General features: G+C 39.0%; 1 protein-coding gene across 1 annotated transcript; it reads left to right on the top strand.

Annotated features, from left to right (window-relative positions):
- Positions 1 to 27,626, top strand: APOO (apolipoprotein O). Its single transcript, XM_064407446.1, has 9 exons — positions 1 to 132; positions 3,885 to 3,992; positions 6,311 to 6,430; positions 9,017 to 9,071; positions 10,154 to 10,249; positions 12,195 to 12,286; positions 17,250 to 17,357; positions 24,419 to 24,514; positions 27,308 to 27,626. The coding sequence occupies exons 1-8, from the start codon at positions 124 to 126 to the stop codon at positions 24,485 to 24,487; spliced, it is 657 nt and encodes a 218-aa protein (XP_064263516.1). The 5' UTR covers positions 1 to 123; the 3' UTR covers positions 24,488 to 24,514; positions 27,308 to 27,626.
- Positions 27,627 to 27,672: the final 46 nt, after the last annotated feature.

The raw sequence follows: 27,672 nt of genomic DNA on the forward strand, positions 1-27,672 counted from the left end.
AGGCGCCATTGACGCGCCATTCCCAAGGGCCGCTCCCGCCCCGCCGCTTCCCGGGCGGGGCCGCCCGCCTGACGTCACGCCGCGGTGACGCCATCGCCCCGTCGCCGCGCGCCCGGCGCCGCCATGTTCAAGGTGAGGAAGGGTCCCGGGCCGGGCCCGCGGCGCTCCCCGCGCTTTTCTGCCTCTTAACTCTCCGCAGGCTCGCAGTGCTCTCCTTGCAGCCGCTTAGCCGCTCCCTGTAGCGCTCCAGAGCCGCGTGCCGCTCCAGGCGCTGCAGGAAAAGAGGCGCAGTGCTGGCGGGGAGCTGCCCGGAGCGCGGCTCTGTGCAGCGGCTGCCGGCGGCGCGGGGCTGCGGCACCGCCGAGCTCGGGTTCGTGCTCCTGGCGCTTCCAAGTGTCAGTCCGGTCTTGGAAAGGCTCCCTCCCGGTGCGTGAGGGCTGGCGGTGGAAGCCGCGGGAAGCGCGGTCCGGCTCTCGCCGCCTCCAAGGTCTTTGCTTCTGTTTGGAGCGGCCCCGGGTCCCGTCAGAGGGGACCGCTCCAGCTCTGAGACAGCCTGGACCTGGTTACGGCTGCTTGCTTAAAAAAAACCAAAACACCAAAACCTGGTGATGCTCGATTCGTGCTATTCCTTTAACCTTGGTACCATTTTCTGTGTGAAATATTGATCATGTTTCTAGATATCAATATACTGAATATACCAAATACTAATATATAAATGAAACATGAGAAGTTCCATCTCAACATGAGGGAGAACTTCTTTACGTTGAGGGTGGCAGAGCCCAGGAACAGCTGCCCAGGTCGTGCAGTGTCTCTGGTGGCATCCAAAGCCCACCCACCTGGACCTGTTCCTGTGTCACCTGTTCCAGGTGACCCTGCCTTGGCGGGGGGGTGGCACTGGATGGTCTCCAGAGGTCCCACCCAACCCTGACAGTTCTGTGAGTCTGTGATACTGATGTGCTGAGCCTTTGCTTGCTCTGCTCTTGTCACAGATTCCTTGTTCTTTTTGTGCTTTAATGTTGGAATTCTTGCTCAGAATCATTGGGAATTCCATAATTGTCATTAGAGGGTTTATATGTGAGCACGTGCATTTGGGCACTATGTAAATTTGTGTATTAGTACTTTTGTACAGCACTGAGGATTTAGGTGCTTCAGGCCAACCTGATGTTGTGCCTCTGAGAGCCAAAGGGAAGGTGGCTTTTGTCCGGGATATTTGTGCTTCAGGGACAGGAGTGTTCAAGAATTTGGATTTTGGTTTTATGTTTTTATAGTTTGAGTTGAGAAATAGGAGGAAGATTTGAAAAATCTTGAGATAAATGAAGTGTTTTCATTCTTAAGGACCAGGATCAGCCTTCTCAAAAGTATGCTCAAGCTTTTCCTATCTGGTGTCTAAAGATAAAGTTGAATTCTTAGCTAGAGAGGAGTAAATGTGTCTATTTTTGCTTAAAATAACTGCAGAGCATTGCCAATAGAAAAGAATGTTGGCTCTGCTTTTCTGATACTGAGTGGCTGCAAGACTGGCAGACTGAAGGCACAGCTCAATCAGTCCAAATGTTTTACTAAAGCAATTGGTTTAGTAATATGTGGTTAGTAGGGAATTCAAAAATGAGATCCTAAAGGGAGTTCTGGAAACAAAAAGTACAGCAGTTGATCTTTCATACTCCCAAATACTTCTGTGTATGCAAATTTGCAGTATTTCAGCAGCAGTTCTGTCTGTCCCCTAAGGAGACCATTGCAGTGTGACTTGAACAGCACATTTAAGAAGAGATTCAACTTGCACTTTCAGAGGTTAGTTTCATTTTGTTAAAAATTAAAACCAATGGAAAATGTCTGCACTTGATAATATAAACAGTTAACATTTCAGTCTGTTATGTTAACACAACAGTCTGAGTAGTTCTGTGGTCACTGATACTGTTTTGTGAAACCCAGGTGCTTCCAGTCTTCTGCTCTGCTGTTTGTGTCTTTACATAAAAATCTCAAATATCAAAGATTTGGTGTTACTGTTTCTGCTGGTGACACTTAACACCTTTTACACTGTTTGAAAACATATTTCAGAAAGAAAATGCATTTAGATTTTTGCCTTTTCAGTGACAGAACAGTTTTGCAGTGAAAAAAGGAAAAGATTGAGGAAATAAACTCTACAGCTATTGATGGTTAGTAGCATTTGTTTTTGTCCTGGCTAAGGGAAGTATGTGAAAAGTGTTTAAGCAAACACTATTAAAGATTATCCTTGTCTTTCCTTGGCTGTGAAACAGCTGAACCAGTCATTGTGGTGTTTCATTTATAGTGATGTAGTAATGAGTCCATAAATTCAGACAAGGAAAAACTTGCATTTTAAGCAAGTTTTTTCCATACCTTTTGACCCATCAGATCCCTTATGTCTTCCAGAAGAGCAGTCCTGTGACCTAGTTCTTGTGTGCTGTTTCTCTACACTTAAATGAACATTTTCAGGAAGTTTGACAACTGTATAGTGAGAGGTCCGTTGGTTACATTTAATAAACATTCCACCTGCAAGGCAGTGGAAGAAATTTAAGCTGCAAATGCTCGACTGCCTGCCGTAAGCTGATGTGGTGTGGATAATTTTAAAGCTATTTTGTAGCAGTTCTGCAACAGACAGAGCAGTTGTGCTGTGGCTGGGCTGGTTGCCACCGCCACAGCGTGAGGGGGGCTGGCTGCACCACGGCTCCAGTGTCACAGCAGCTAGGTCAGTGTGTGGAAAGGAAGAGGCCTTGCTGCCTTCTCCTTTCTCCTCCCCTGTCCCACGCAGTTCCTGTGGTGCTTGTCAGGCTGGCTCGTGGAAGGGTTCCGTTTGCTAAGCCCGCACAAAGCTCTCCGCTTCTCTTTCAGGGTTAATCTTTTGCCAAATTGGCGAGAGGTGAATTGCCTCACGGTGGAAGCATCCGGCCACCAAAGCTAGGGCAAGGTGAGCAGCAGGACTTCTGGAGAGGAGCCAGACGCCTCCAGTTTGGTGTTAGATCCACTCGCGCTGTAACCTGATCCAGCAACACACAGCCTGTTGTAACTCTGCACTTTTCCCTGAGCAGTAGCAGGAGTACGAGACACTGAAAGCTTTCCCATTTCAGCTGACATTTCTGGAGTTATACTTTGCCATTGACAAAGATGTGCATTTGCTGAAAATGCTCTCTGGGCATTCTTGATTTACTGTGCAGCTAAGATTTTTTTTTCTTCTGTTTTTTAAGTTGAAGCAGACTTTCCCATTAAGAAATTCAGTTTAGCATAGGTCCTGAATATTGGAAGAACTACATCCACCTTACTCATGGTGGTTGTGTTGTGTGATTGGATTGAATTTAAAGTATTCAAAAAACTGTCAAGTAATTCATGTTTGTTACAGAAAGTAGGAGACATTCCTAAAATTCTTAGAAAGTATTGATTTTGTTCTAGTATTTATAGCTGTCTCTTTGTTTTCCTAAATCTGTACGCAGATATTAAGTAGAAGTAAAACACTGAACTTCTTGGTACTAACTATGGAAAAATGGAGGTACTATGGGCATTCACAAAATTGTTTAAAATATTAATATAATCTTGCTATTTAAACTGAGAAAGTTAATACAAAAATTATTTTAAACAAGAGAAAACAAGATCTTTTTTGTGAGATGAAAACTGATGAGATTAACATTTATTTCTACTGCCTCCTTTAGTGTTAGGCTTTTCCAATCACCACCTGAGTGATTTAGATGTTACCATATCAGTGCCTGAGAGCATTAGATTGTGTACTGCTGACCCTCCTTTCTCCTAATTTCCAAGCATCTATTGAGATCACATTTGACCATGTAGAGGGACAAAACCATTGTCCACCTGGGATGTTCAGGCACGCTGCAGTTTTGTTTGCACATCGTGATGTCCTTGTCCTCCGGTCGTGTTTGCAGGTCATTCGGCTGGGGGCCGCCCCTGTCAGCCTGAGCTTGCTCTCTGTCCAGGTCTATGCTGCTTCTTCAGAGAAGACGTCCAAAAAGGAGTTGCTGAAAACTGAGGAGGTAAGTGTGGTTAGAGTCTTAGTGCTCTTCTATCTAAAGAATTCTGAAAACATTGTGTTTTGATGTATGAGAATATTTAGGTACATCTTGTCACCTTCTGTAGTCATGCCTTTAAATTTGCTTCTCAATTTTCCTCAACAAAGATGTATGTACAATTTTGCTTTTATTTGGGCATGGCATTTGGTGATCTTCACTTGATAGGGCCAGGCTTGTTTGTGTGTAGGATCTTTTTCCTACATTAAAGCCTGTTATTCTTCATTCAGAAATTACATTTTCATGTTTGTAGATTTACTTATGGTTATATTTCAAATCCACAGGAATATTTTCTTTGCTTTTTATCCAGATAATATCACTTACTTTTTATTGTAAGTAGTGTTGGTAAATTCTGATTAAAAATTAATTTATATTATCCACTAAAACAGTGAATCAGAATGTTTTATTTCTAAAAATAGTCTCTTTTTTATTATCAAAATTCTTGTCTGGCAATACTTTGAATCCACCATAGTAGCCTGCAGAATTTTATCAGTTTTCCTTTCTCCACAGTATTCAGACCTAATCAACAACAAATACAATAAGTAGTGGTATAACCTGTTATGTTTTCATTTCTTTAAGATGTTACAAATGTCTTGGTTATAAGTAGAGCCTTAAAATACCCTGTCAAACTGTAGACTCACCAGCATTGTTGCACAGGCTTTTAAAACCTCGAACACTAAAAAAACCAAAACTATTAGTTCATAAATAAATCCAGTTTTATATATTTTATTTTTAAACAACTGCATGAGAGCATGCAGTTGTTTAAAAATTCTGAACACTTCAGCCCAAGCTCAAGTGTTGTACCCTGAGCACTGGGAGTAGATCAGGCTGGTGTTTGTGCACACTGGTGTGGCTGGCAGCTCCCTGTACAGAGGGAGGGGAGCTGCAGTTGCAGGGGGCTCCTGGCTGGGAGCCTCAGCCTGGGCCATGGCGTGCCCGGCCTCTGCTGGCCTGAGTCACTGGTGAGGCAGCAGCCTGCAGTTCATGTGAGCTGAGTAATGGGCTTGCCATCAGCTCCAGCACAGCAGAATGTGCAAGCCATGGAGTTTTGGCTGCCTTTCTTGCCATTCACAGGCTGCTAGTTTGGATCTCTACTGTGTCAGCTGTCTAGTTTCATAAAATATATGGGAATTTCCTTATCTCTGAGGCTTCTGTCCTTGTGCCAGGCATTGCTGTTAGGTTGTCCAACAGGATCAAAGTTCAGCTTGTGACTGTGATTGCCAGGGATGACCAGGTTTCCTAGGGAAGTGAGGCTGAAAATCCTTGTCTTTCAGAGTGTCATGGGAAATCCAGCTGCACAATTATTGGATAAATTTGCTGTAATTTATGTTATGGTTAGCAGCTTTTAAAATTATGACAGAGAGGCAGTTCTTTTCCATCTGATCTTGAAAAGAGAGCTAGCTGCATTTTAATGCAGCAATACTTGTAATCATCAGATTATAATAAACTACTAAATGGAGTATAAATATGATGTAAAATATAAGCTCTTTATACTAAACATCTGTGTAGTATATAAACTGCTAGAAATTTTAATAGGTTTTGTTTTGTTCTGAGCTTTGCTGTTCATCTTCTTGTTTGTACCCTGCATACAAACTCAAGGGTGTTTTTAATGGAATACAGTTTCGAATATGCTTAGATAATTGTAGTAAATGTTGTGGTGATTCTAAACCCTAAACAGGCTGTTTTAGCATTTATTATATGAAGGTGCCCATTGCTCCCTGCAGTTCCTCTTTGCTCAGTGCCAGGGTGCCATTAATGCTGTCAATTGCTGATGTGGGTCATGACCAAAGGTTGGGATGTTGTACCTTTTTCCTGCTCAGTAACAAACTGGCACATGTGTATTGGATGTTACCTTTGTTAGAAGCTGCTTAGGCTCTTTAATGATGCCTTGTGCATATATAGAAAATGATTAGTTGTGATTTCTAGTACATTCAGTATGTTAACTGGGAACCAGAAGTGCTGATTAAGGTGGGAAACATTTTTCACAATTATGTTGTGTGTTCTTATTAAACTAGTTTAATATTAATTTATAACTTGTGACTTGGATCATATAGCAGCTATGAATGAATTGTATAGCAGTTAGAAGTCATCTTCATCATAATTACGTGCTGTATAATTAAACTTTGCTCATAATGGTTGTCTCAGAGCTGTGTGAATTTTTATTATGCATTGTTTATGTAGTAAGCACGGTGTTAGGTGTTCTCTGCTTAGGCTGTTCATGCCCTGAAGACCTACTTACACAATTGCACCTTTGTTTTTAACATCTTGTTTGCTAATATTCACAGCTGTCACTGTACTCCTCCCCAGCTCGTGAGACTAAATATGTGGAGAATCCCAGAACTGAATTGGAGGAGGGGGTTTCCCGTTTACGGCATGTTATGGAGCCATATACAGCCTGGTGTCAGGTATAATGGTTTGTATTGCAGCTGCTGTGGATAAAGTTCCAGCTGGGATTGTGGTTTGTTTTTTCTGAATTAACAGGTAGCAGCAAAGTAAAAGCTGATAGCTGCAACAGCATTTTTCAAAAATATGGCATCACTGAAAGTTTTCTGCATTGATTAAAATTTTCCACGGTTCAGGTCGTAATGTTTACCCCTTTGTCACACAGAACCATTTGTGTCTTTATACTAATTTGCTGAACTAAACCCTGGGTTTAAGAGTTCTCCTTCTAAAGAATTAAAATTAACTAAGGCATAGAATTGTTTTCTGAAGTGAACTTTAGGCTTAAATATACCTAGGGATATCTGGATTTGGCACTGGTTCTGTGGCTGAGGAAGATAGGAGTGTGGTATTTGCAGTTTTCATGCTCGAGGAGGCCTTAAATTATCAAGCAGTGTGTTTTGGAGCAGCAAAACCAAGTTGCCCATGCTGCAACTGTGACAAAACACAACTTAGCAAAAAATAAATCAGTATTTGTTGAACTGGAATGTTGAGGGAAGGAATGCAGCTCTCTGGAAGAGAGAAAATCCTAGGCCACTAAGTACTGGTAAATCTAATCCCCAGACCTTTCTCATATATATTTTATTAGGTAGTATGTTTAGAGTAAATAGTCATTAAATACAAAAATAGCCTCTGTTGCAGAGAGGAAAACCAATATTTTTGTGATCAAGGCTTTAATTGTTGGTGTTAGATTGCAAAGCCCCAGGACAGCTTTCTTGCTCTTTCCTGCCCAGGAAATGTTGAGGTTTATTTTTGAGGTGGGAGAATCCTTGCCCTGTGGTTGTCTCTTGGCAGCTGTAGGTGATCCTCTGCTTTGCCCTCTGCCTGTTGTGAATCCCCTTGAGCTGCTAGCTGTGTGCCCAGCTCTCCACTGAAAGCCAAGCTGTTCAGATTGGGGTGTCCTTTCTGCCTGGAAGTTCTGTGTGTTGCTGCCTTTAACAGGACTGACTGAAACATTTTTTCAGATTTCCTCAGTCTGGTGTTTCAGGTGCTCCCAACAGGAGCACTGGCTGCAGCTTGGCAGGGGAAGGGGAGTTTTCCACAGGCCTCCTGAACACATGGGTTTTGCTTGGTGCCTGTGGTAACCCTAACCCTAACAGGGGAGTGAAATTGGAGAGGAGTTTAGCCTTTAACCTTGCTTGATGTCTTGCTGACCTGTTGTCATCCTATTTGTTTTATTTTTTTTTTGGTCTGTCTGGTGATCATTGACATAAGCTGTGCTCTTCTGCTCACACACAAGAAGCCATTTCCTGGCAGTGGTTTACTGACTCATTTTATGAAGTGGGCATGTAAACTTTATGGGTTTGGGGCAATATTGCTTAACTGTAGTCAGAGGTAGCTTTGGTTTTACACCCCCTGCCCATCTCTGCTATGTTGAAGAAAATAGTATTTAGGTGTGTCTCAGCTGTCTTTAAACCCAGGATAATCTGAATGAAATTGTTATGTTTGTATATCCATTTTATTTTCCAAAATTACTTAACTGTAGTGGAAATGCAGCTCAAAACTCAGACATATAAATAATCCAATTATATTTCAGTTATAACAGAAGATAAGGCATCATCTCTGGGGTCTTTAGAGCAAGTTCTTCTTAAATTGACTTTTAATAAGACCAACATCCATTTAAAGTTATGTTGTGTGTCACGTGCTAATGCTTTTTTATTTTCATGCCAGGTGGGTTTTTTTACATCACTCTTGGCATTGTGGAGATGAAAGTTCTAAAGATATCCCCATACAGTATCCTAAACAAATGCATTCACTTCTGCACAGATGCAGCTCAGGTGGAATTGCAAGATTATTCTCTGCTTTAGCTTTGGGCATATATGTTTATATTTATTTATATACAGCCTTACGCTGCTCCTCTGCAGCATTATTAGTGTAAATAACAATTAGCAGGGTCTTCTTATTGAGATTTTTTTTTCTATTTTGATAAAAGCCAGCCTGCATTATTTTATTTCCTCAATATTCTCAGTCTGAAAAAAATGTAGAACTGGTCTGTGGGGTTGATGCAGTGTCTTTGATTTGCTTCGGACATCTGTGAAAATCTAATTTTCCAACTCACTTCAAAATGCAGTCTTGTTAGCCTAAGACAGTCTCCTGGAAAGTGGAGTTTATCTCCTTGCAGAATGAGTCACATACCCCTTTGAAGTGTGAGGAAGGAATTTATTGCAGTGTTTTACTTCTTTTCTTTGTATCACCTCAAGTATTTTTGTAATACCTGCATACACTGAGAAACCCAAGATAATTCTGAGTTTCAGTTGCCTGATCTCAGTAAAATACTGAGATTGACATCTGTGTTTCAAAGTACTGTATTTTTTCTCTATCCAAAGAGTCCTTTGAGAAAAATCTGTAAGTTATACTAAATGTAACATTGAGCAAGCACAGCCCTATAAGTGAAGGGTGGAAGTGGGAATAAAAATAAGTTATTGTAGGGACATCACTTTTTTCTTTCTTGTTTTTTTTTCTCCTTTCTTTGTCAGCTCAGTTACAGTCTATAGTTAATATTTTACTTACTTGGTATCTATTTACCCTTGTTCTCTTTTTTTTTTTTTTAGGATCTTTATGCCAAAGCTATGCCTCAGTTAGAAAAAGCTGTTGAGCATGGTAGAGGTAAATCAGCTTAGTTTTCTTAACTAGCAATTTAAAATGCAGGACTGTACAATATCTTCAGTTTACAAGGAATTACATTAAGCATCATTATATGTATAATTTCTAATGCATTTAAGGCTAATTTATTTCCACTGCACATCTGTTTGAATTTTCTTTGTGGGTCACTTATGACACTACATTTCTAAGCAATTAAAATCTGAGACCCAGATTCATGTTTATCAATGTCACTAAAAATTAGTTATGGAGGAAGAGAAGGGAAAAGCCCCTCACAATTTATTCCCAGCCAGCAGTATTTCCTTGACCCAGCCTCCAGCAGTATTTACTTGACCCAGCTTAGTAACTGAAACTTCCTGTAAAGTTTATTACTTGTTGCAGGCATTAGGTCTTTTGTTTGTAATGTTTAGCCTTTTCATTTTGGTTTGCTTCCATGGATCTCCTAAGAATTTTGTATTAATCCAAAAGAATTTTAATTTGTTTTTGGTTTTGGGAGCATCCTTTCATACTTGGGCTTTCCAGAGCTGAGCATGGATTCTTTGTAGAGTTCATTTCAGATACTGCACCTCTTTTCTTTAAACTTAGCAGTTTCAGTCTTCTGAACTTGTTAGCATGGAAGATTTTCCATAATTTTCCATTCCTCCACCAGACTCCCATCTTAGAGTGCACTTTGTTTTTGCTGTGTCTTTCCATTGTTCTGTGATTTGGTTTTTTACAATATTTTACTGAAACTAGTTATTGTTAACATGTAACTGTAAAATTCCATTTTGCAAAGGTTTTTAATCACTAATTTGAAAAAGATATAATTGAGATGCAAAGAGCAAAACAAAATAGATGGCCCAGGAGCAAAGGCAAAGCTCCTATGAAAATTGGTGAATACAATACAACATTCAGTTTCATTCATGTGTCACTAGAGAAGATTCAAAGGCTTTGAATTTTTTGCCAGCATGTCTAAAATGCACATGATAGTTAAATGTGTTTTGATAACTCTTTGTGTTTTGTAACAATTGCCAGCGTGTATTGATGATTCCTTATCACAAAACCACTTTCACATTACATTAAAGCACTTTGTTCTGGCTTCTTTTCAGAGGGCTATGAATTTCTCCAAAAACCACCTGCTGGATTTTATCCAAGGCTTGGTGTGATAAGTTTTGCTGGAATTATTGGATTGTTTCTTGCTAGAGGTAAGTGAGAACCATTTGAACTGGTTATAAGTAATTTTTTGTGGGTTTTAGGGTACTAATTTTTAGTTGTGACAAAGAGATCTGAATTAACTGTTACAAGCATATTTCTATACTGTTCCTTATAAAGAAACTTCCTTATAAGAAATTTCCTTATAAAGAAACTTATAAAAGGTGCTTAATAACCAACACTTACTGTTTTATCATTGCTGTATTTGTTACTAAAATCTAGTCTTCCATATTTCCCAATAGTGTTTCAGTATAACAAAAATGGCAAAGGATTGGTTTGGTATCTTTTAGCCTAAAAATATTTTTAATTACTGAAGTTCTTGATCACATATGTTACTGTAGAAAACAACAGAGGAGTGAATTTTGGTCAAATACAGATGTTCCTGAATTATGATATGTGTCAAGTTAGGGGTATATTTGAGTTTTTTCCAAAGTTTTGTGTGTTGATGTGCAGAGATGCTGCAGATGGTGGTTCAGCAAATAGACCTGTGAGTTCTGGGTGTACTGTAAATACCTGCACATTTTGCACTACAGAGAAATGATACCATTTATTTCATCACACTTACTGAAAAAATGTTCATGCTTTCATAAATAGAAGCATTAGTATAAGAAATGTTAAGTGCGAAAAAATATTTTGTGCTAACGTTGAGATATTCTTAATGCAGTGAAATGTAGATAACAGAACTTTCAAGCTGTAGAATTTTAGTACCAGTGAGGACATGGTTTGGACAAAAATAAACTTTTGTGGGGCCTGAATGTGTTGAACTGGAGGTGTGTACTTGGCTGTGTAGAAATTAGAAGTGCACCTCAAAATATTTAATTTTCCAGTGATGCTGGTGAAAGCAGTACTTCACTTTTTTTCCTGGTCTATTTTTTTCTGATGAAATCAAAGTAACTTCCCTGTTTGAAGTTCTTTTTCTTCGTATTCCTGCTTCTCAAGTAGCGTGATCTTGAATGAGATCAGCTTCCATCATTTATGAGGGGAGAGGAGGGAGTGCAGTCTTGGGACTGGAATTGAAAGATTAGAGGATCCTAAGTTTAATGAAAATTAAAATACCTCATACTAAAAATGTTAAATTTGTGAATCTTTTAGGATGAGAGACATAATTTTAAAACTTTTTTTTTCTGGTAGTAGTTTAAAATATGACTTATTTCCAGAAAATATTCAAACCATAGAAGGAAGTGCCCCTTCATTTTGATGCTACCACAAGTCCTCTTTATTTTATTCTTCCCTCCCTTGGTCTTTGTGGAGAAATTGTCCTCTTGGAAGGTACAGATAAAATCCTCAAGGTCTAATCATGACACTTGAATATGCACAGCTGCTCACTAAGTAGAGAATATGGTATTCAAAGTTTAATCGTGTGAATATTGTGTAGTCATCCAGCTTGGCTTAAAATGCCATTAGAGATAATTAATTTTAACTTGTGTTGCAGATGGAGTGATGCAGTTCACTTGTAAAGGAGCAGCAGTAATGTGTTTATTGCTATAAAGCAATGGTTTGAAAGGATTTGATGCAAAGCAAGGTACACTTGATCAGTTACTGCATAGAGGACAGGGTCAGACAGACCTGTCTGGGGAGATCCTCCTCTTGAGTCACAGGATTCAGAGACTTTCTTTCTAGATTCCTACTCAGAGGAGCCTAGATGTGTCCAGTCCTAGTCCCAGACTTGGTCAGCAGTTTATGTCCAAAGGATTTTATGTGCACAGCCAATCTGAAATATGATCTTGGTGAAGCTTACAAAGTTTAGCCAACTAATAGGGGGGCCCTACTGATCAGAGTGATTTTGTTTCGTAAGGAACTGGTAGGATGGAAGAGAAAATACACTAAAATGTATTTAAGAAAAATGTTTATAAATAAAATATTAGGGCCATTCAGCTGATTTGGCTAACATATACTCTAACAATGGTTTGTGGTTTTTGATTTTTTGTTACAAAACAGGCTCAAAAATAAAGAAGTTGGTGTATCCTGCAGCTCTCATGGGTATCGGTACCTCCATGTATTACCCTCAGCAAGCAGCTGCTATTGCAAAGGTCAGTGGTGATACTTTTCTTTGCAGAAGTCTCTTACTTTGATTGTTGCCTCCTAGCTTCAGATTAACTGGTCATCCATGTTTAAAAGCCATGTCAGTGGCAATTAACAAAATTACAGTTATTTTGTTAAAGCAGATGCAGTCTGTGCTGAAAGATCATCTGACATGTTCCTTTTAGTGATATTTTTTTTCTAACATCTGCAGTAGTGTCTTCAGTTACAGAAATGTTATTTTCTTTTAAAATCTCTAACCTCATGTAACACTAAATTAACATAAATATGCTAGGTGAGTACAGTTTTTGTGTTTACTTACAATACTAAGGAAATATGAAATATCTTGTGAGCAAATGAAAACAGTGTTTGAAAGGAAAAAGAGGGGTTTCTATAGACAAGTCACCATAACATTTTGAGATAAATGTTTTTGACATTTTCTGGTTTTTTTTTGTTGGGGCTTTAAGAAAGAGAGCATGCACATTCTGGAACAGGGTAAGGATTCTGCTGCAAACTTACTGGATGCCTTCCCTATTTATGGATTTGTTGTTTCAGGCACTCAAGAAACATGTTAACTTGCAGTTGCTTAAATTATTTTCCTGTGAGAGGAAGAACTGAAGAGACCACAGAATTGTTTACAGCCCTTCCCCATGTTAGACCATGTGCCTTGCTGTCCACTCTTAGTACTGGCAGATTCCTTAGTTCTCCACCACATTGTGTTTCACATCCAGCTTTTAACCACTCACAGTGCACATACTTGCATCTTTCAGGAATTCTTTATATTTCAGCCTTTGTTAAATTTGCTATCTAGTTACTGGCCACTTGTGAATAACCCCGAGATGTCAGAATGGTAGTATGATATTCTCAAGAACATACAATGTTCTTTAAAAACTGAAAGGTCATTGACTTAGGGAGAGTCAAAACTGCTGAGTTTGAACTCTGCCAGCATGGTGGTACTCTGATCTTTGATGGAATCTTTTTTTACTGCTTCCAGGATTCAGATGCTCTAAATACAGATAATTCTCTTGGCTTATTCTCAGAGAGTGAAAATTATGCAAGTGGCAGGAAAAAGACCCATCAAAATTTAAGAAGCTTAGACATTTCTGTTGGAAACTGTGTATTAAAATTCTGCTTGCCTTCTGAACAGTGAAGTGGGAAGCGATTGAACGCTGTTCAAACTGATGTTACTGTTTTTAAAGAAGCTCAGTTCAGGCTTAACTATGGATTTGGTGCTAACAGCTTCACAATACTTAGTTTATTTTATGAGGACTTTGAAGTGCATGGTTGCTCTTTGATTAATTCACAGTTCTTAGTTTGACTGTAATGAAAAATCTGGTAGGAGATTGGAATGGGTTTAGCTTTGTTGACTTGGTCAGGACAGTAGACATATGAATTTAGAAACTTCTGTGGGGAGAGTAATATCCTAGATACTGTTTTGGTTCCTCTAATCTGTCTTGTGCTTTCTGTTCTTAAAAAAGCAAAGTTTTAAGCATATTGTATCTTGCCATCCATAATGTTTAGGCTTTAATCTGAAATTGGAAACACTTTCCTCTCTATTAATTATTTTTAAATGTTTCATAAGCCTTTCAAAATATGTCTGTAAACCTACAAAGGAATGCCTGCAGTACAAAGCTCACTTCCCCAGTTAATGAAACAATATAGAAAATACTCTGTAACATAAATTTAATTTTTTTTTAATATTGTGGGGTTTTTTTAAATTTTTCTTCCACACTTAAATACTTCATCACTGCTTTTTCTTTTACAGTTGTATAATTCCCTTCACTGGGTGTTGTGTTGTTTTTATTTTTTTAATTTGTGGGGGTTTGTTTCTGTCCCACTTTTATTTAAGACTTTGCAATGGAGAGTTGGAAATAAACACAGCAAAATGTATTTGTAATTGAGGCCCAACCCTTAATTCATCTTAAGTAAAAATTTTTCTTTAATTAAGATGTATGAATTCCTAAGCAAAGTTGTAGCAACAGAGTTCATCATTGGTAACAGGTAGTTTTCAGACACTAATCATCTAACTGAAGATGGAAGAAATTCATAGACTGTTATTTTCCCCCTGCTTTAGGAAATAATCTAATAGATAATAGATCACAAATTCTAACAAATCACAACTTTGTAAAGGATTTATTTCCTCACTGCCAGTATTACTAGACTTTAAATAACTTTGAACAAAAGGTCAGACTGTATATGTGGTAGGGGAACTGAATTTAATACTAAAGCTTATTTTATTCTGGTGGAACTCTACTTAGTGTTTTGCAGTGGTATTGCTTTTCAGCTAATCATAATATACTCAAAATACTTTGTATTTACTGTGGCTTATATTCCAGCTGGAAAGAACTTTCCATTATGCAGTTATTTAAATAACTCTGTCACTGGAATTAAATTTTGTCCTTTGTTATTAGAACCTTTCAAATTTACTAAAGTGCTCTGTGTTATGCTTTCATTCTTCTTGAAAGAAAGAAAAGCTTCCCAATAGAGTTTTGTTTCTTTGTCAGCAAACCACATTATTTCTGTGTCTTTTGAACCTGTACCTTGTTCCTTGCTGGGTTCAGTCTGTAAGACACAAACAGCTGTGCTGGGACAGCTGAGAGCAGGACATGAGTGCAGAACTGTGAGCTGGAAAGCAGGACCTGGGCTCATCTCATCCCTGTTTGCTGCTGACTGCTCCGAAATGGCACTTTGGAAATGTAGGAACACCAGTGGATTCTCAGTTTATAGTTTCAGTATATGGATGAAGAACTGCTAATCAGTATTCTGTATGTGTGTGATTCAGTGTAACATCCAGGGTAGTCAGTGGTGCATGCTCATGGTGCTGTGTGGCACTTTGGACCTTGGAGACCACTGGTGCCACCCCAGTAGTGCCCAGTGTGGGCACCTCAAACTTTCAGAATCCCTGTTGAGAACCATTGAATCTAACTTTTGAATTTGTGTGTTTAAACTTTAGCATACAAACCCACTTACAGTGCTGCATTCAACAGCAATGGTATTTTAGCATGTTGACCTTGTAGCTTGTCCTTCCAGTCTGCCTAGAACTGTATTTTTCAGCTGTGGAAGTGTCTGTGGTCCTGGCTCTTGGGAGGTTTGTGCACTGGTGAAACATTGCTTGGTTTTGGCACACTAAACTGTCTGGGTTGCTGTACCTTGTGATGCAGCTACTTAATCCAGCAACGTGCATGACCAGTTTCTCATCTAATGCAATTCATAAATCACTTGGTCATATGACCTTATATGACTATAGGAATATTTTTAAGTTTGTACTGTTAGGCATTTAGTGGTTTTAAATATTTTAATGGAGTATTTTTAAGCAGAAACAAAAAATATAGCTTCAGGACAGTTTTATTTTCTCATGTTGGTAGCTGTGTCTTCAGTGATATTGCAGACAAGACCAGCTTTTTGTTTGTTGTGATTATTTTTCAGTCCTGGTAGGTTTGTGCTGTTTGCACAAGGGACCACCATCTTTTTAGATGATCCAGCTAGTCTGTTGAAGTGCTGGATGCTGGAGAATGAACACTTATAATGCTAAAAAACAAAATAACTGTCTATACCTGTAATATTTAAATTGGGCAGTTTTGGAGATTTAACTTGTTCTCTTGATGTGCTTTTTTCTGGTGACTCTTATCACTTTCAGCTGTAGAGAAAACGGAGTGCATCCAATGGACTTGTTTAGACCAAAATAATTGCTCAGATATGGTGACAAAAAGGATACTTTGTATTTAAGACAGCCTACATTTTGGATTTAGTTGTGACTTGAAAGTGTGGTGGCTGATTAGGGTTTGTTTTTGTTTAATTCTAGTTATTCAATAGCCTCCTTTGTAAGGTAGCAAGCACATGGTGTCTGCCCAGAAGCACATCCTGGTACCATTGTGCAGTAGCTGCTGTAATCAGTCTTGCTGATTGCAGATCACACAAACAAGGGGAAGTGGCTCTTCACACCACGTGTACCCAGCAGAACCACTTGGCACAGGGATACTAAAAACTTGCACTTCCCCTTGAACTCCGTGCAAAAAGTTCATAGAAGGGAAATTCCTTGGGCCTCTTTACACACATAAAAATCACCTCTGGCTCAGGAAATCTCTGAACAGTGAATTGATGGAGATGGGAAGAAACTTGAAAAATGTAGTTCAGAAGCCTTTTCAGAATCATCAGAAAATTGTTTCAGAAGCATTGACACTTGCCCTGTTCTCAGAGTTTGCCTTTTGTGGCTTTGCCTGCTGTAGAAGAGAGGGAAATACCTTCTTAGTTCTTGATTTCATAAGCTTTTTTTAGTTTAATAGCTGTTTAGTTGGACAAATTGTCCTTTTTGCTGTTCTTCTTACAGAAACAGACAGTGATATGAAAGTCCTGAGCCTGGCAATAAAAACCTAACACTCTTTAGTTTTAAAGGGTGCTATAAATACTACAATTCCATGTCACATAAGAGGCAAGGGGTACTGTTTTATTAGACTTAGGGCCTTTCCCTGTCATAAAATACTTGTTGGTGTAATATAGCAAACAGTCTTTCCTAGCTATGTACCGTTTTGGGAGTTGACAGCTGGCTATTCATAACATTTATCTATCAGTAAGTTCTAAAAAACAAGTAAGAAGAACATCTAAAATTGCAAAATAGTGACAACCCTTAGTAGGGTCTTTGAAATGGGTATGGTCAAATTAAGAAATACTTTGCATATGTTAATTATGTTGAATGTCAAATACTAAGAAAACTGATTGTTTCCACACAGAACCATTCCACTCCTGTTTGTATAGATCTATATTCAGGTAGTCTTCAGATAGGTTTTTAGCACATTATTTTTTCTTATTCCTCATGGGACATTGTTTTCCAGGATGTTTATTAATTCTGTACATTGTAAGCTTGAGCAGGAAGAATTAAACATCTTGTGTTATGAGACTTTTTCCATTTAAATACGAAGCAAGACAATATTTCCCAGATGATTAAGTTTATGCTTTCTAAAAACTTTTGTTTCAAAGGTTGCTGGCACACAGCTGTATGACTGGAGTCTTCAAGGATATATTGCTGTAGAAGCTCTTTGGAAGGATAATCCTAAGAAGAAGAAATCAGGGGAAAAAGGTGATAAGGTAAGAAGTCTGAGTAACTTGATTTCTGAATTTACCACTGCCTTTTCAGAAAAAAAAATATGAGCAACAGTGTTCCACTGTGACTTGGCCTTCATTTCTGAAGAGAATTTTTTCATTCTCTCTTTCTAAGCTGTGGAAGAACATTAGGCTTACTTCAAGCTAAACTTTCAGAAACCCTGTTTGGAAGCTTCCTTTAGTATAATCTGATACAGATAAGCAAACAGAATTCTAGGAAATATGTGTACATGGCTTGGTGAAGCATAGTATGAGAGACTGGAGAACTGAGCAAGTTTATTAAATGTGTGCCAGAGAAACCCTGTAAGGTTTTTAGGTGATTTTTTTAGCTGCTGCTTAAAGAAAGAAAAGTTCTAGTGTGTAATGTAAACCTCCTGTTGTTTTAAATTCACTTTTACACTCACTGTAACTGGGAGAGAGGTGTTTGGAGACAAAATTGCACTCGGATAGACCTCAGGGATGGGACCAAGTTCCCTTGGTGAGGCTGGGTGTTGGAGTAGTTCCCAACAAGCTGGGCTGGGGAAGTGTTCACATGTCCTGGCAGTTGCTGAGTTTTCTGAGAGTGAAGACTTTCATCAGTGGATACTCATCCTGTGTTGGCCCAAGGCACTTGAGTAAAGGAACCTGAATAAACAAAGGTTGGTTAATTGTTCTGTACCTTTCCTAAAACCTAGGCTGTCAAAAAGAAACTCAAAAAAAGAGGCAATGTTAAAATATTTCAGAAAGGCAAACTGGTAGCATTAGTAAAAAATAGCTGAAGTTTTTCTTTTATTGTGTCCCAGGCTTTCAAAAGGGAACACGTGGTTGTTATTGGAAGGCAAAAACTTTTGACACTTTCATTTTGCTATAAGGCCTATTCAAGCACTTGCTACCTCAGCAGAAAAACAAACAGCCTGCAGAATTGCAGAGACCACTAAGTAAACACACTTCCTTCTCTTCCTCCTTGCAGAATTTTTAAATCACACCCCTTAGTTGCCAAAACACGTTACTTGCACAGAGGAGCAAAATGCTCAGTGACAAGTGTTCTCCAAAAGTTCATCTCATTGTTCAGATGCTGTCAGTGTGAATGCTGCTGTGTATCTTCATGGATTAGACAAGGTACAAAAACCCTGTGACTCAAATGTGGAAACAGTACCTGGTCACTTGATGAAGCTGCTAGCATTTCCCAGGTTCTCAGATCTCTTACCACTGAGGCACAGCCTGACTGGTGCTTTGTCCTTGAGGTTCCTCAAGAGAGGTCCTGTCTCCCTGCTGTGCAGAGGAGCTGAGCAGCAGCTCTAAGGAGTCACCTGCTTCTGTCTAGAATGGGGACTGAGAAGTGATTCTAATGGAAGAATTTTGTCCTGAAGCTTCCTTTGGCCTGGGTTGGTGAAACCTTACAAAATAGATAGTTAAGACACTGGGTGGGTAGAGATGGGTTTGTTTTAGGTTTGTTCCAGATGGAAATAATAATTTGGATTATTAGCACCACCAAATCAGTATCAATTTTTCAAGCAGAAAAATTTCTGTTTAAGTTCCATTTTTTTTGGAGGCTTTTATTCATACAGAAGTGTCATGGAAGAAAATGCTTTTAACTATCATATACTAAAATTGGCAAAGCATTGCAGGATAGATTCTGTGATTTCTGTCTTAATTTGACAACCTTGTGGAAGAATTTGTTGCTTTTGTATATGTATTTCTTGTTGTCGTTCTAGGCAGCTAGATTCCTGAACTAGTGAAGGCAGGTCTAAATGTTACTCTTGAGTTGTTGTTGCAGCAGATGTAACCCATTTCATGAAACTATGCCAGAGCAAAAGACGTTATTTTTGTTTTTGTGACATTTACTCCAGCATTTTCCTGTTGCTACACAAAGGATTCTTGCAAATAGTCAAGCAATATATGGGTGGCTCTTCTTGGCTTCTGTTAATTTGTTACGTTGCTCATAATTTGTTTGATAGTCATAGGTACCACAGCTGTGCATAACTTCATGTTTGTGCAGCATATGTCATTAAAATAAATGTGGTATGTTAATTTTCTGAAGGTTTTATGAAACAAAATCCTGTGCCAAATTGAGGTCATATCAACTGAATTCTGAGTTCTGCCAAGAAAGATGAATTCTGGGACCTTCTGTGCCTACATTTCAAAACACTGTGGCTGCAGCCCCTCCACAGAGCAAGTCAGTCAGATAAATGTTTTTAACATGCTGTTGAAGGATGGAGCTCTTCAGGATATCAGGATAAAATCTCTCTGCCGAAACTGAAGCACATAGAAAAATAATTTTCTTCTCTTAGTTCTCACTTTGTCTTGTCTCTATAGCATTCAAAGACTTTTGCTGTATTTTGTAACAATTTTGGATTCTCTCTCTTCCAGCAGCACTGAATTGGGCACCCCCTGTTTTTAGTGAAGTGGCCAAATTGTGTAAAAGCAGAACAGCACTACAGCTCTGAGTGCACCCTTCTTTCAGCCCTTGTTCCTTTCTTCTTGTGTTTGCTCTTTCCCACTTTGACCCAGCTAGTAATGTAATCTCACAGAAAACTAATTTCCCTCTCAGCTTCAGAGACTGAGAGAAACTTCTATGGCATATTATTTGGTTTTAATTTCTGTCTGGTGTGCTGATGGACACCACCAGTGACTTAGCAATACTAATATACAATACATACAATTTTAAAACCCATATGTTTTTATTACACATGTAAAAAATTAGATTTATATTTAATTATTTATTTATATTTTATATATTATGCTTTATACATTTAAATATATATATAAATATATAAAATATATATTTATATAAAGATATATTTAAAATCTATCTCTGTGGCAGTCTCTGGGTGTTTTTCTCTGGGTATAAATGTTAGATGGTTACAAAATGTCTCCAGGTACAAAGCAGGCTCAGCCTTGCCTGATTTCCTGTACTTGCTTAGAGCAAGTGTCAAGGAAATTGTGGACCAGAACCTTCCTCACCTGAAAGCTCTGTTGAAAATTGTGGTGTCAGTGTTTTGACTGGGGAGCCTCATGGTCAGTGACACAGATTGAGACCATAGCAAACCTTGAATTGTGTTTTAAGAGACTTTTGAAGTCACATGTATTTTGGTCATCTTTTAAAACACAACATAAGCAGCTGAGAGAGCTTCTTTCTTCAGAAAATGCTTGTAAGGCTTGGCTTTGGTAGGTTCTGAACAGGCAGGCAGAAGTTTGGTCATCTCAACTAAAAGATAAACATCTACTTCTGGCAGAAAATGCTGTTTCCTGTCACATGTCCTCCTTTTATTGTTGGTAGTAAGAATAAAAACAGTCTGAAACTTGTAAGAAACATTACTTCTTTTGGAGTGGATCCTTAGTATGGGCAGTGGGGAATTTAGGTGTGCTGGAAGTGGGATGGACAGAAAGAATGGACTCTGATCTCTCTAAGGGCAGCTTAGAGCAACGTTTTTGAAAGTACTTCATACTTCTGTGAGAATTAAGTTCAAGGTCAACTTAAGTAAAAGAAGAAGGAGTTACTGATTGACTGGGGGAGGATGAATAAGTTAAGACAGTGATGTTCTCTTAATTCCAAGCAATACATTGCAAGCAGAAGAGGACAGAAGGTAAATTATTTCTGAGCCCAGGTGAGCCTTTGTTTTTCTTTTGCAGCTGTGTTTTCTTTTTTTTTTTTTTTTCCTGGTGGCCAGACTTTCCCTTTCAAGAGTTTCCATAAGCATAAAAGATACACACCTATCTTACATACTTTTGCAGTTATAGTTGCTAAGATTAGTGTAAAAGGGTCTGGCCATCTGCAAGACTTCTGAGGTAGCAACAGAAACTTCTGCACCTGGCTCAGCTGTAACGTAAGGGAAAGGCACCTCATGTTTGGGGGTTTGACATTTAGCTGGTTTGCTTTGGGGGGTTTTGTTTGTATGGAAGGAAAATTTTCAGAGTAACCGTGGTGGGGTTTTTGCAAGGTTTGTATCTCTGTTAGATACTGTGTGAACTAAGTTGGGGTGGTTTTGAATCACTCATGTAGTGAAACTGTACAGTCCTCTTTGTTTCAGTGTTATTTTTAGTTTCAATTTTTTTTTTCATCCCAAGGAATCCCTATGTATTGAACATTTGATAATGAATGTATTATGGAGATTTCTTATCAGTCACCTCTCCCTTGAAACAGTCAGAAACACAAGAATGCAAAATATTTCCTCTTCTGCTGTGGAATAGAGCTCTGATGTGTGAACTTTTCTGGCCACCCAGATTTGTTATGGAGTGGTTGTGTTGAGCCAGAAAGCAGAAAGATTGTCTTGAATATGTGCCTGCTTCTGATTAGGAGAGGGTACCCTGGCACAGAGGAAGTCTGTCTTTGAGTCATTGATCTAAACACATTTTTTGCTTCTGACCTGGTTTTGAGTGTGCTAGAGGACTTTGGCACTTTTTTCTAAAGTGATGTGCCTGTGCCACAGAAGTCCTTTTCTGGCTAGCTCACATTACTGCTTGAGCTGTCTCACTTAGGCTCACTATTTACACTGTGGGCATATACAGTGGATGGAGTTAAAAACTTCTTAATTACTAATCCAGCAAATGACTTTGTGTGAGGAATGATAGTCCATCAGTGGATTGGCTTGAATTAAATAACTCGGGCTTAATAGTTATACTGAAGGCAAGCCCTGTGATGAGATCTCCTGAGCTCATAGAAACAAAGGAATTTAGCAAGGCAATTCTCTTGTACATGTGTGTGTTGCTTTAGATTGTTTTCCTCTTTCAGGATATTAAAAAAAAAGCTTACCTAGACAGTAATTATAGACAATAATTACTTTGTACAAGTTAAAACAAGAAACTGGAAAAATACAGGATTCTCTGTGAGGAGCTTATTTTTAGTTCATTTGTTCAGGATTGAGTAAACTGTGAGATGAGGCATCGTTGGTCAGATTATTCATTGTAAATTTTAGTAAAATGTCATAATTTAAAAGTTCCCATACAGGCAAATTACAGAGTAGATTATTATTCTGAAATGGGTATGGTTTGTGGATGTGATTTCCTCTACTATGAAATATCCAGTGTAGTAATCAAAACAAAATGGATTTTTGAAAGAAAGAATTACCTTTTAAAGGTCTTGCTAGGCATTTTTTGAATAAAACATTTAAGAAATATCTTCATAATTGAATCCTGATATACTGAGTCCATATCTCCAGCACAGCATATGCAGGATTGCACAGACTTGGTGCCTTATAATGTTTAACTGGTAATATATAAATTTGACCCATCCTTTGAAACATTTTCCAGTTTCTTCTAGCTTCTTTTGCTACATTTTCCATCACATTTAGTATTATAGAATCACAGAATGATTTTGGGGTGGAAGGGATCTTAAGGATAATCTAGTTCCAACCCCGTGCAGGAGCAGCTTCCACTAGATCAGGTTGCTCAGAGCCCCATCCATCCTGGCCTTGAACACTTCCAGGGATGGGGCATCAGCAGCTTCTCTGGACAACCTGTTCCAGTGCCTCACCACCCTCACAGCACAGAATTTCCTCCTGATATCTAATCTAAACCTGCCCTCTTCCAGTTTGAAGCCATTCCCCCATGTCCTGTCACTACAGGCCCTTCTGAAAAGTCCCTCTCCAGCTCTCGTGTAGCCTCCTTTAGGCACTGGAAGGCTGCAAGAAGTTTTCCCAAAGCCTGCTGTTTTCCAGGCTGACCAATCCCACCTTTCTCAGCCTTTGTAGAAGAGGTGCTCCAGCCCTCTGGTGATCCCCTGGCCTCCAGTGGACTTGCTCCAACAAGTCCACATCCCTCTGATGTCACAGGCCCCAGAGGTGGATGCAGCACTCCTGGGTTGCTTCCAGGAGCAAAGCAGACCTGCTGCCCACACTGTTGGAGCAGCCCAGGACATGGTTGGTTTCTGGGCTGCAAGGGCACCTTGCTGGGCCATGCTGAGCTTTACATCAACCAGCAACCCCAAGTCCTTCTTCCCAAGGCTGTTCTCGAGCCATTCTCTGCCCATCCTGTGTTTGTGCTTGGGATTGTCCTGACCCAGGTGCAGGATCTTGCACTTGGCCTTGGTGAAATTCATGAGGTTCACGTGGGCCCTCCTCTCAAGCCTGCCATGGTCCCTCTGGATGGCATCCCTTCCCCACAGCATCTTGACCACTACACAACTTGGGGTGGTTGGCACCTCTGATTATTTCACCCAAACCCCTGTTTAAAGCAGAGACAATTTCAAAATTAGATTTGGTGGTTCAGGCCTTACGTAGTTATGTGCTGAATATTTCCAGGGGTGGAATTTTAGAAAGTAGTCAGGAAAACCTGCTCCAATGATCAGTGGTGTGATACATTTATAATTTTTTGCCCTTTGATCTAAGAGAAATCTGCCATGCTCCTCTGACCTTTTCTCCCTGTCCTTTAGATGTGAACCTCTGAGAAGGACATGGCTCTTCCAAATATGTAAATGCCCATTAAGAAATTGTGGCTAGGAATTAAGTTCCCCCTTTGTCTGGTCCTCACTAGTCTGAACAGATCCTCATCTCAGCTCATCCTTCTATGTGCTTCAGTCCCCAAGCCATGTGTGTGGCCCTTTAAGTATTTTTAAATGGATATCTATTTAAAGCTGTAATCAAATGCATGTTTGTTATAGCATCTTGGCAAATAGATAGACCAGACCCTGTAACAAGCTTCTCTTCATTCTCTGGTTTCTGTCATTAATGTTGGGGAAAGTGTGAGAACAGCTTCTAAAAGGAAATGTGCTAAAAGAGATCTATTGTATAAATCCATACAGAATTCAGAGAATGCAAAATAACAACTACTCCATGGGTATTCATCCTCTGTTATTAATACAGGCAAAATGATTCAATTAAAGCACTTCTGTTGAAAATACTTGTTCTTTCAAATCCTTTAATTGCTTGGCTAGCTACAGGAAGACTAAAATCTAGAAAGTGTTTGGTAGGAGGTCATATTTGAGTGTATTATACTGAATTAGTCCCATGAAGCACTTGATTTTGTGAGATATTTTTGTTTCAGCTTTTGAAGAGGGTCTCTGTTCTGGTAAAAACATAATCATGGATTGCCTCAGTTGAAACGTTGTGCACATTTTTTTCTTCCTCAAGGGTGATGCAGTGGGTGACAAGCCCCTGGAAGTCCATGCTGCTTCAAATAAAGAGCAAACCCAGAAGTAGAATGCTACATCACCTGGCATCAAACAGGTAAAGGATAAAGGCTGGTAATAGTTTGTGGCTAATTGGGAGTAATTGGGAAAAGCTGAACATTTTCAAGTTTAACTTGTAGTTTTCTTCTAATGATTAGGAGAGTGCAGACAGATAATTTTGTTTTAAAATTTGTCAAGAATATATGCACTCCCTAACACTATTCAAGTTAAGAAATCTAAATTCTTCATCTTTAGAGTGAGTAAATACATGTCTGTCTGAAGGGTTCTGAATTAATTGAGGAAAGCCTTGTGATTGTGGTCTTCATTGGTTTTGGCCTTTTATTTTATTTTTCCTCTTCCCATTTCTGCTTTCCATACCAAAACCTCTTTGCCTTTTTTGTCATGCTTGTGCAAGTATTAGGGTGGGGAAAGAAACCTCTTCCCTGCTGATAAGTTTTCTCTAAAGATTTGTGAGTGCCAGGGTACAGCACTGCCTTACAGCCTGTAAAAGCCCATGATGTGCCTGACCTTTCATGTTAATGCCAAATGAGTCCTGTTGGGAACAAAAGATGGAGGAAATGAAGGCAGCATTTCCCAGGATCTCCAAGGCAGAAACTCTCTCAAGGCAGTTGAGATACCAGCTCTGACTTGGCCTCGGGGCTGTGTTCTAAACTCAAGCAAGTCCTATGGTTACAGTTTCTAGAAAAGCAAAACAGATACATCCTCTTCACTTTTTTATGGTGGTTTGGTTTCATAGGATAAAAATTGCTCTGTATTTGAGGCTTATTACAAATAATTATAACATAATTGGACATAATTTAGCACAAAATGTCAGATGTCTGCCTATTATCAGTTGATAAAGAATGTCTCTTCTGAACATGTTTTCTACTTGCTTCTCCTTGCCCTGTATTATTTTTGCATCATGTTAAAAACTTAGTTTTCATCAGAAAGTGATCCTGGCATTATAGAGACTCCTCATCATTTTTGTATGCAGTATTGTATTTACCAGAATTTTTTTTTTCCTTGCTGCAAACTTGTGTAAATAGAGTACAGTTCTGGCAAACTGCATCTTTTTTTTTTTCCATGCAGCAGCATCAATCACATATGTTTGCAGATGTGGTGGAATCACCCATCTGCTGAGCAGCAGGTTCCACTGCTGCATGGGCAGCTTTAAAAGCAAACCTGGTCTTTAATGTTGGCTCCCTTCAGGTGTTTTTAATTGCTATTGCTAATTCTCACAACAGCAATGTGAGCTTGTTGACTGGCTGATGTACTGAGTACCTTAGTTTTCCCTTTAGAGCTATGAATATGAAATCTTTAAGAATACATGTTTTCCAAGTAGTTTGTAAGATAGTCATTTAAAATAAAAACTAAAAAAATAATAGGAGGATTTTTGAATAATTTTTGTGTAAAGAATCCCAAGAGAATTGAGAGGAAGAAAAGCCCCTCTAAAATTCACTGAAATATTGTGCTTCTTGTCAACTAGGACAGAGCTACTAGATGATAAAAACCCAAGAAAACTGAACTTTTGTTTGTGACACTGGACAAATATCAAGGTTCAAACAGAAATCCATAAATAGGTTTTATTTTCTTTTAGAATTTCTTGCTATGAAAATAATTTCTCGTAGGCCTTTATTCACTTTTGGAAATGTCAACCTTTTGCTTCAGGCACATTTTCTTTGTTTGGGGAGGGTTTTAAAAGAGTGAAGATAAATTGCCTAGGAGCTTGAAGTACCTGAGTGCTGCTGGTTTTGAAACCTACATGCTTCACCTCATATTGTTTCTGGAGGAGGCACATGAGGGGAACTGCTGGATTTTTGACCTAGGGCAACCAGATGGTGAAAGTTCAATTCAGTATCAAGTTCAGCTGCTCTGCGGGGGTGGCAGTTTGTTACTTGTGCTTGAAATCAAATCCCGTCATTTAACTCCATACCCAAGTCCAGATGTTTTGTTGGATTTGGGTGATCCCAGAGGTTGGAGAACATTGCTGTGATCTTTGAAAAGACACATTTTTTTTATTCTGGATGAGATCAGTCCCGAAAGCCTCACTGCATTTTCAACTGTTGGTAATATTCCTAGTTGAATGTGGTTACTAAAATAAAGAGAATCTCATTTCCTCAATGATTTGCCACAGCATGGGTCTCTGAACTGTGAATGGTCAGCCAAGGACAAAATCATACTGGGTTGAAGACAACAACATATTTCTCTATTCCAAAAACCAGCAACATTGCACCTCCTTTATTATAGTTTGTCATCAAAAATTATATGCAAACTTCAGCTCAAACCACATCCCGCCGTGGAAGAAAAAAGCTTTCATTTTATCCAGCTGTTGTATTTGGGAGTTGCATGGAAGTGACAGAGTTTTGTGTTTTTTTCATGAGGATGGCCTATCTCATTTTCATTCTGTTCCACATCTATATTTATGTAATTCCAGTTCTTTGAGTTAAATTGCCCTAGTCTTACTCCAGAGTAAGTTTCAGAAAACATGCATTTGATGGGGATTAAAAAGAATTCTTTTTGAGAAATTTGGTTTATTATACAAGATTCCAGTTGGTGTTTGATTTGAAGTGTTGTCTTTTGTCTTTCCATGTAGTTCAACTATGGGAATCAAGTCCTCTAGAACACACATGATCATTAGTTCTCTAATGTCAGTAATATGAAGAGTTAAATATCTCTACTGCAAGCATATTGGTGTTGAGAATGTTCCTCAAACAGATTTTGATCAACTTGCCACTTCAAAGAAAAAAGTTTTGATTGCACTATGAAAATGAAAAGGCCTGTGATAAATTTAATCCTGCTTTCTCCCTCCTTTCCTCTCCCCTTAACCTCTGTCCCCTTTCTTTGGTTATAGGTGAATAAGAATATAGATATGAGCAACAATTTCCCAAGAAAAAGATGAAAACCATCTGAATCCACTTTGAATGTGACTAATCTGCCTTCTGCCTCAGGACAGTCTGATGATCTGCTGCTCGGGCTTCTGGTGTGGCTCCTGTGAAAGGACACTACGTGTTTTGGGACAGTCTTGAGACTTCATCCTCTCTTCTGCAGTGGGACTCAAGGCTGCCCATGCTTGTCCCATTGCAGGGTCAACATTGCAAGTAGCAAGTCTCAAAATCCCTCGGTCTCTTTATTATTTATATAAAATAAAATTCCGGTTACAGAAAATGGTCCATTTTTTCCCCTCCTCCTGTCTTCTTTAAACTCACGGATGTGATG

The sequence above is a fragment of the Passer domesticus genome, chromosome 2, assembly GCF_036417665.1.
Source record: "Passer domesticus isolate bPasDom1 chromosome 2, bPasDom1.hap1, whole genome shotgun sequence".
Taxonomy (NCBI): domain Eukaryota; kingdom Metazoa; phylum Chordata; class Aves; order Passeriformes; family Passeridae; genus Passer; species Passer domesticus.

Coding starts and splice junctions, on each gene's coding strand:
- APOO (XM_064407446.1), top strand. Junction 6,431..9,016: donor CATATACAGCCTGGTGTCAG/GTATAATGGTTT, acceptor TTTTTTTTTTAG/GATCTTTATGCCAAAGCTAT. Junction 17,358..24,418: donor CAGGGGAAAAAGGTGATAAG/GTAAGAAGTCTG, acceptor TTCTTCCTCAAG/GGTGATGCAGTGGGTGACAA.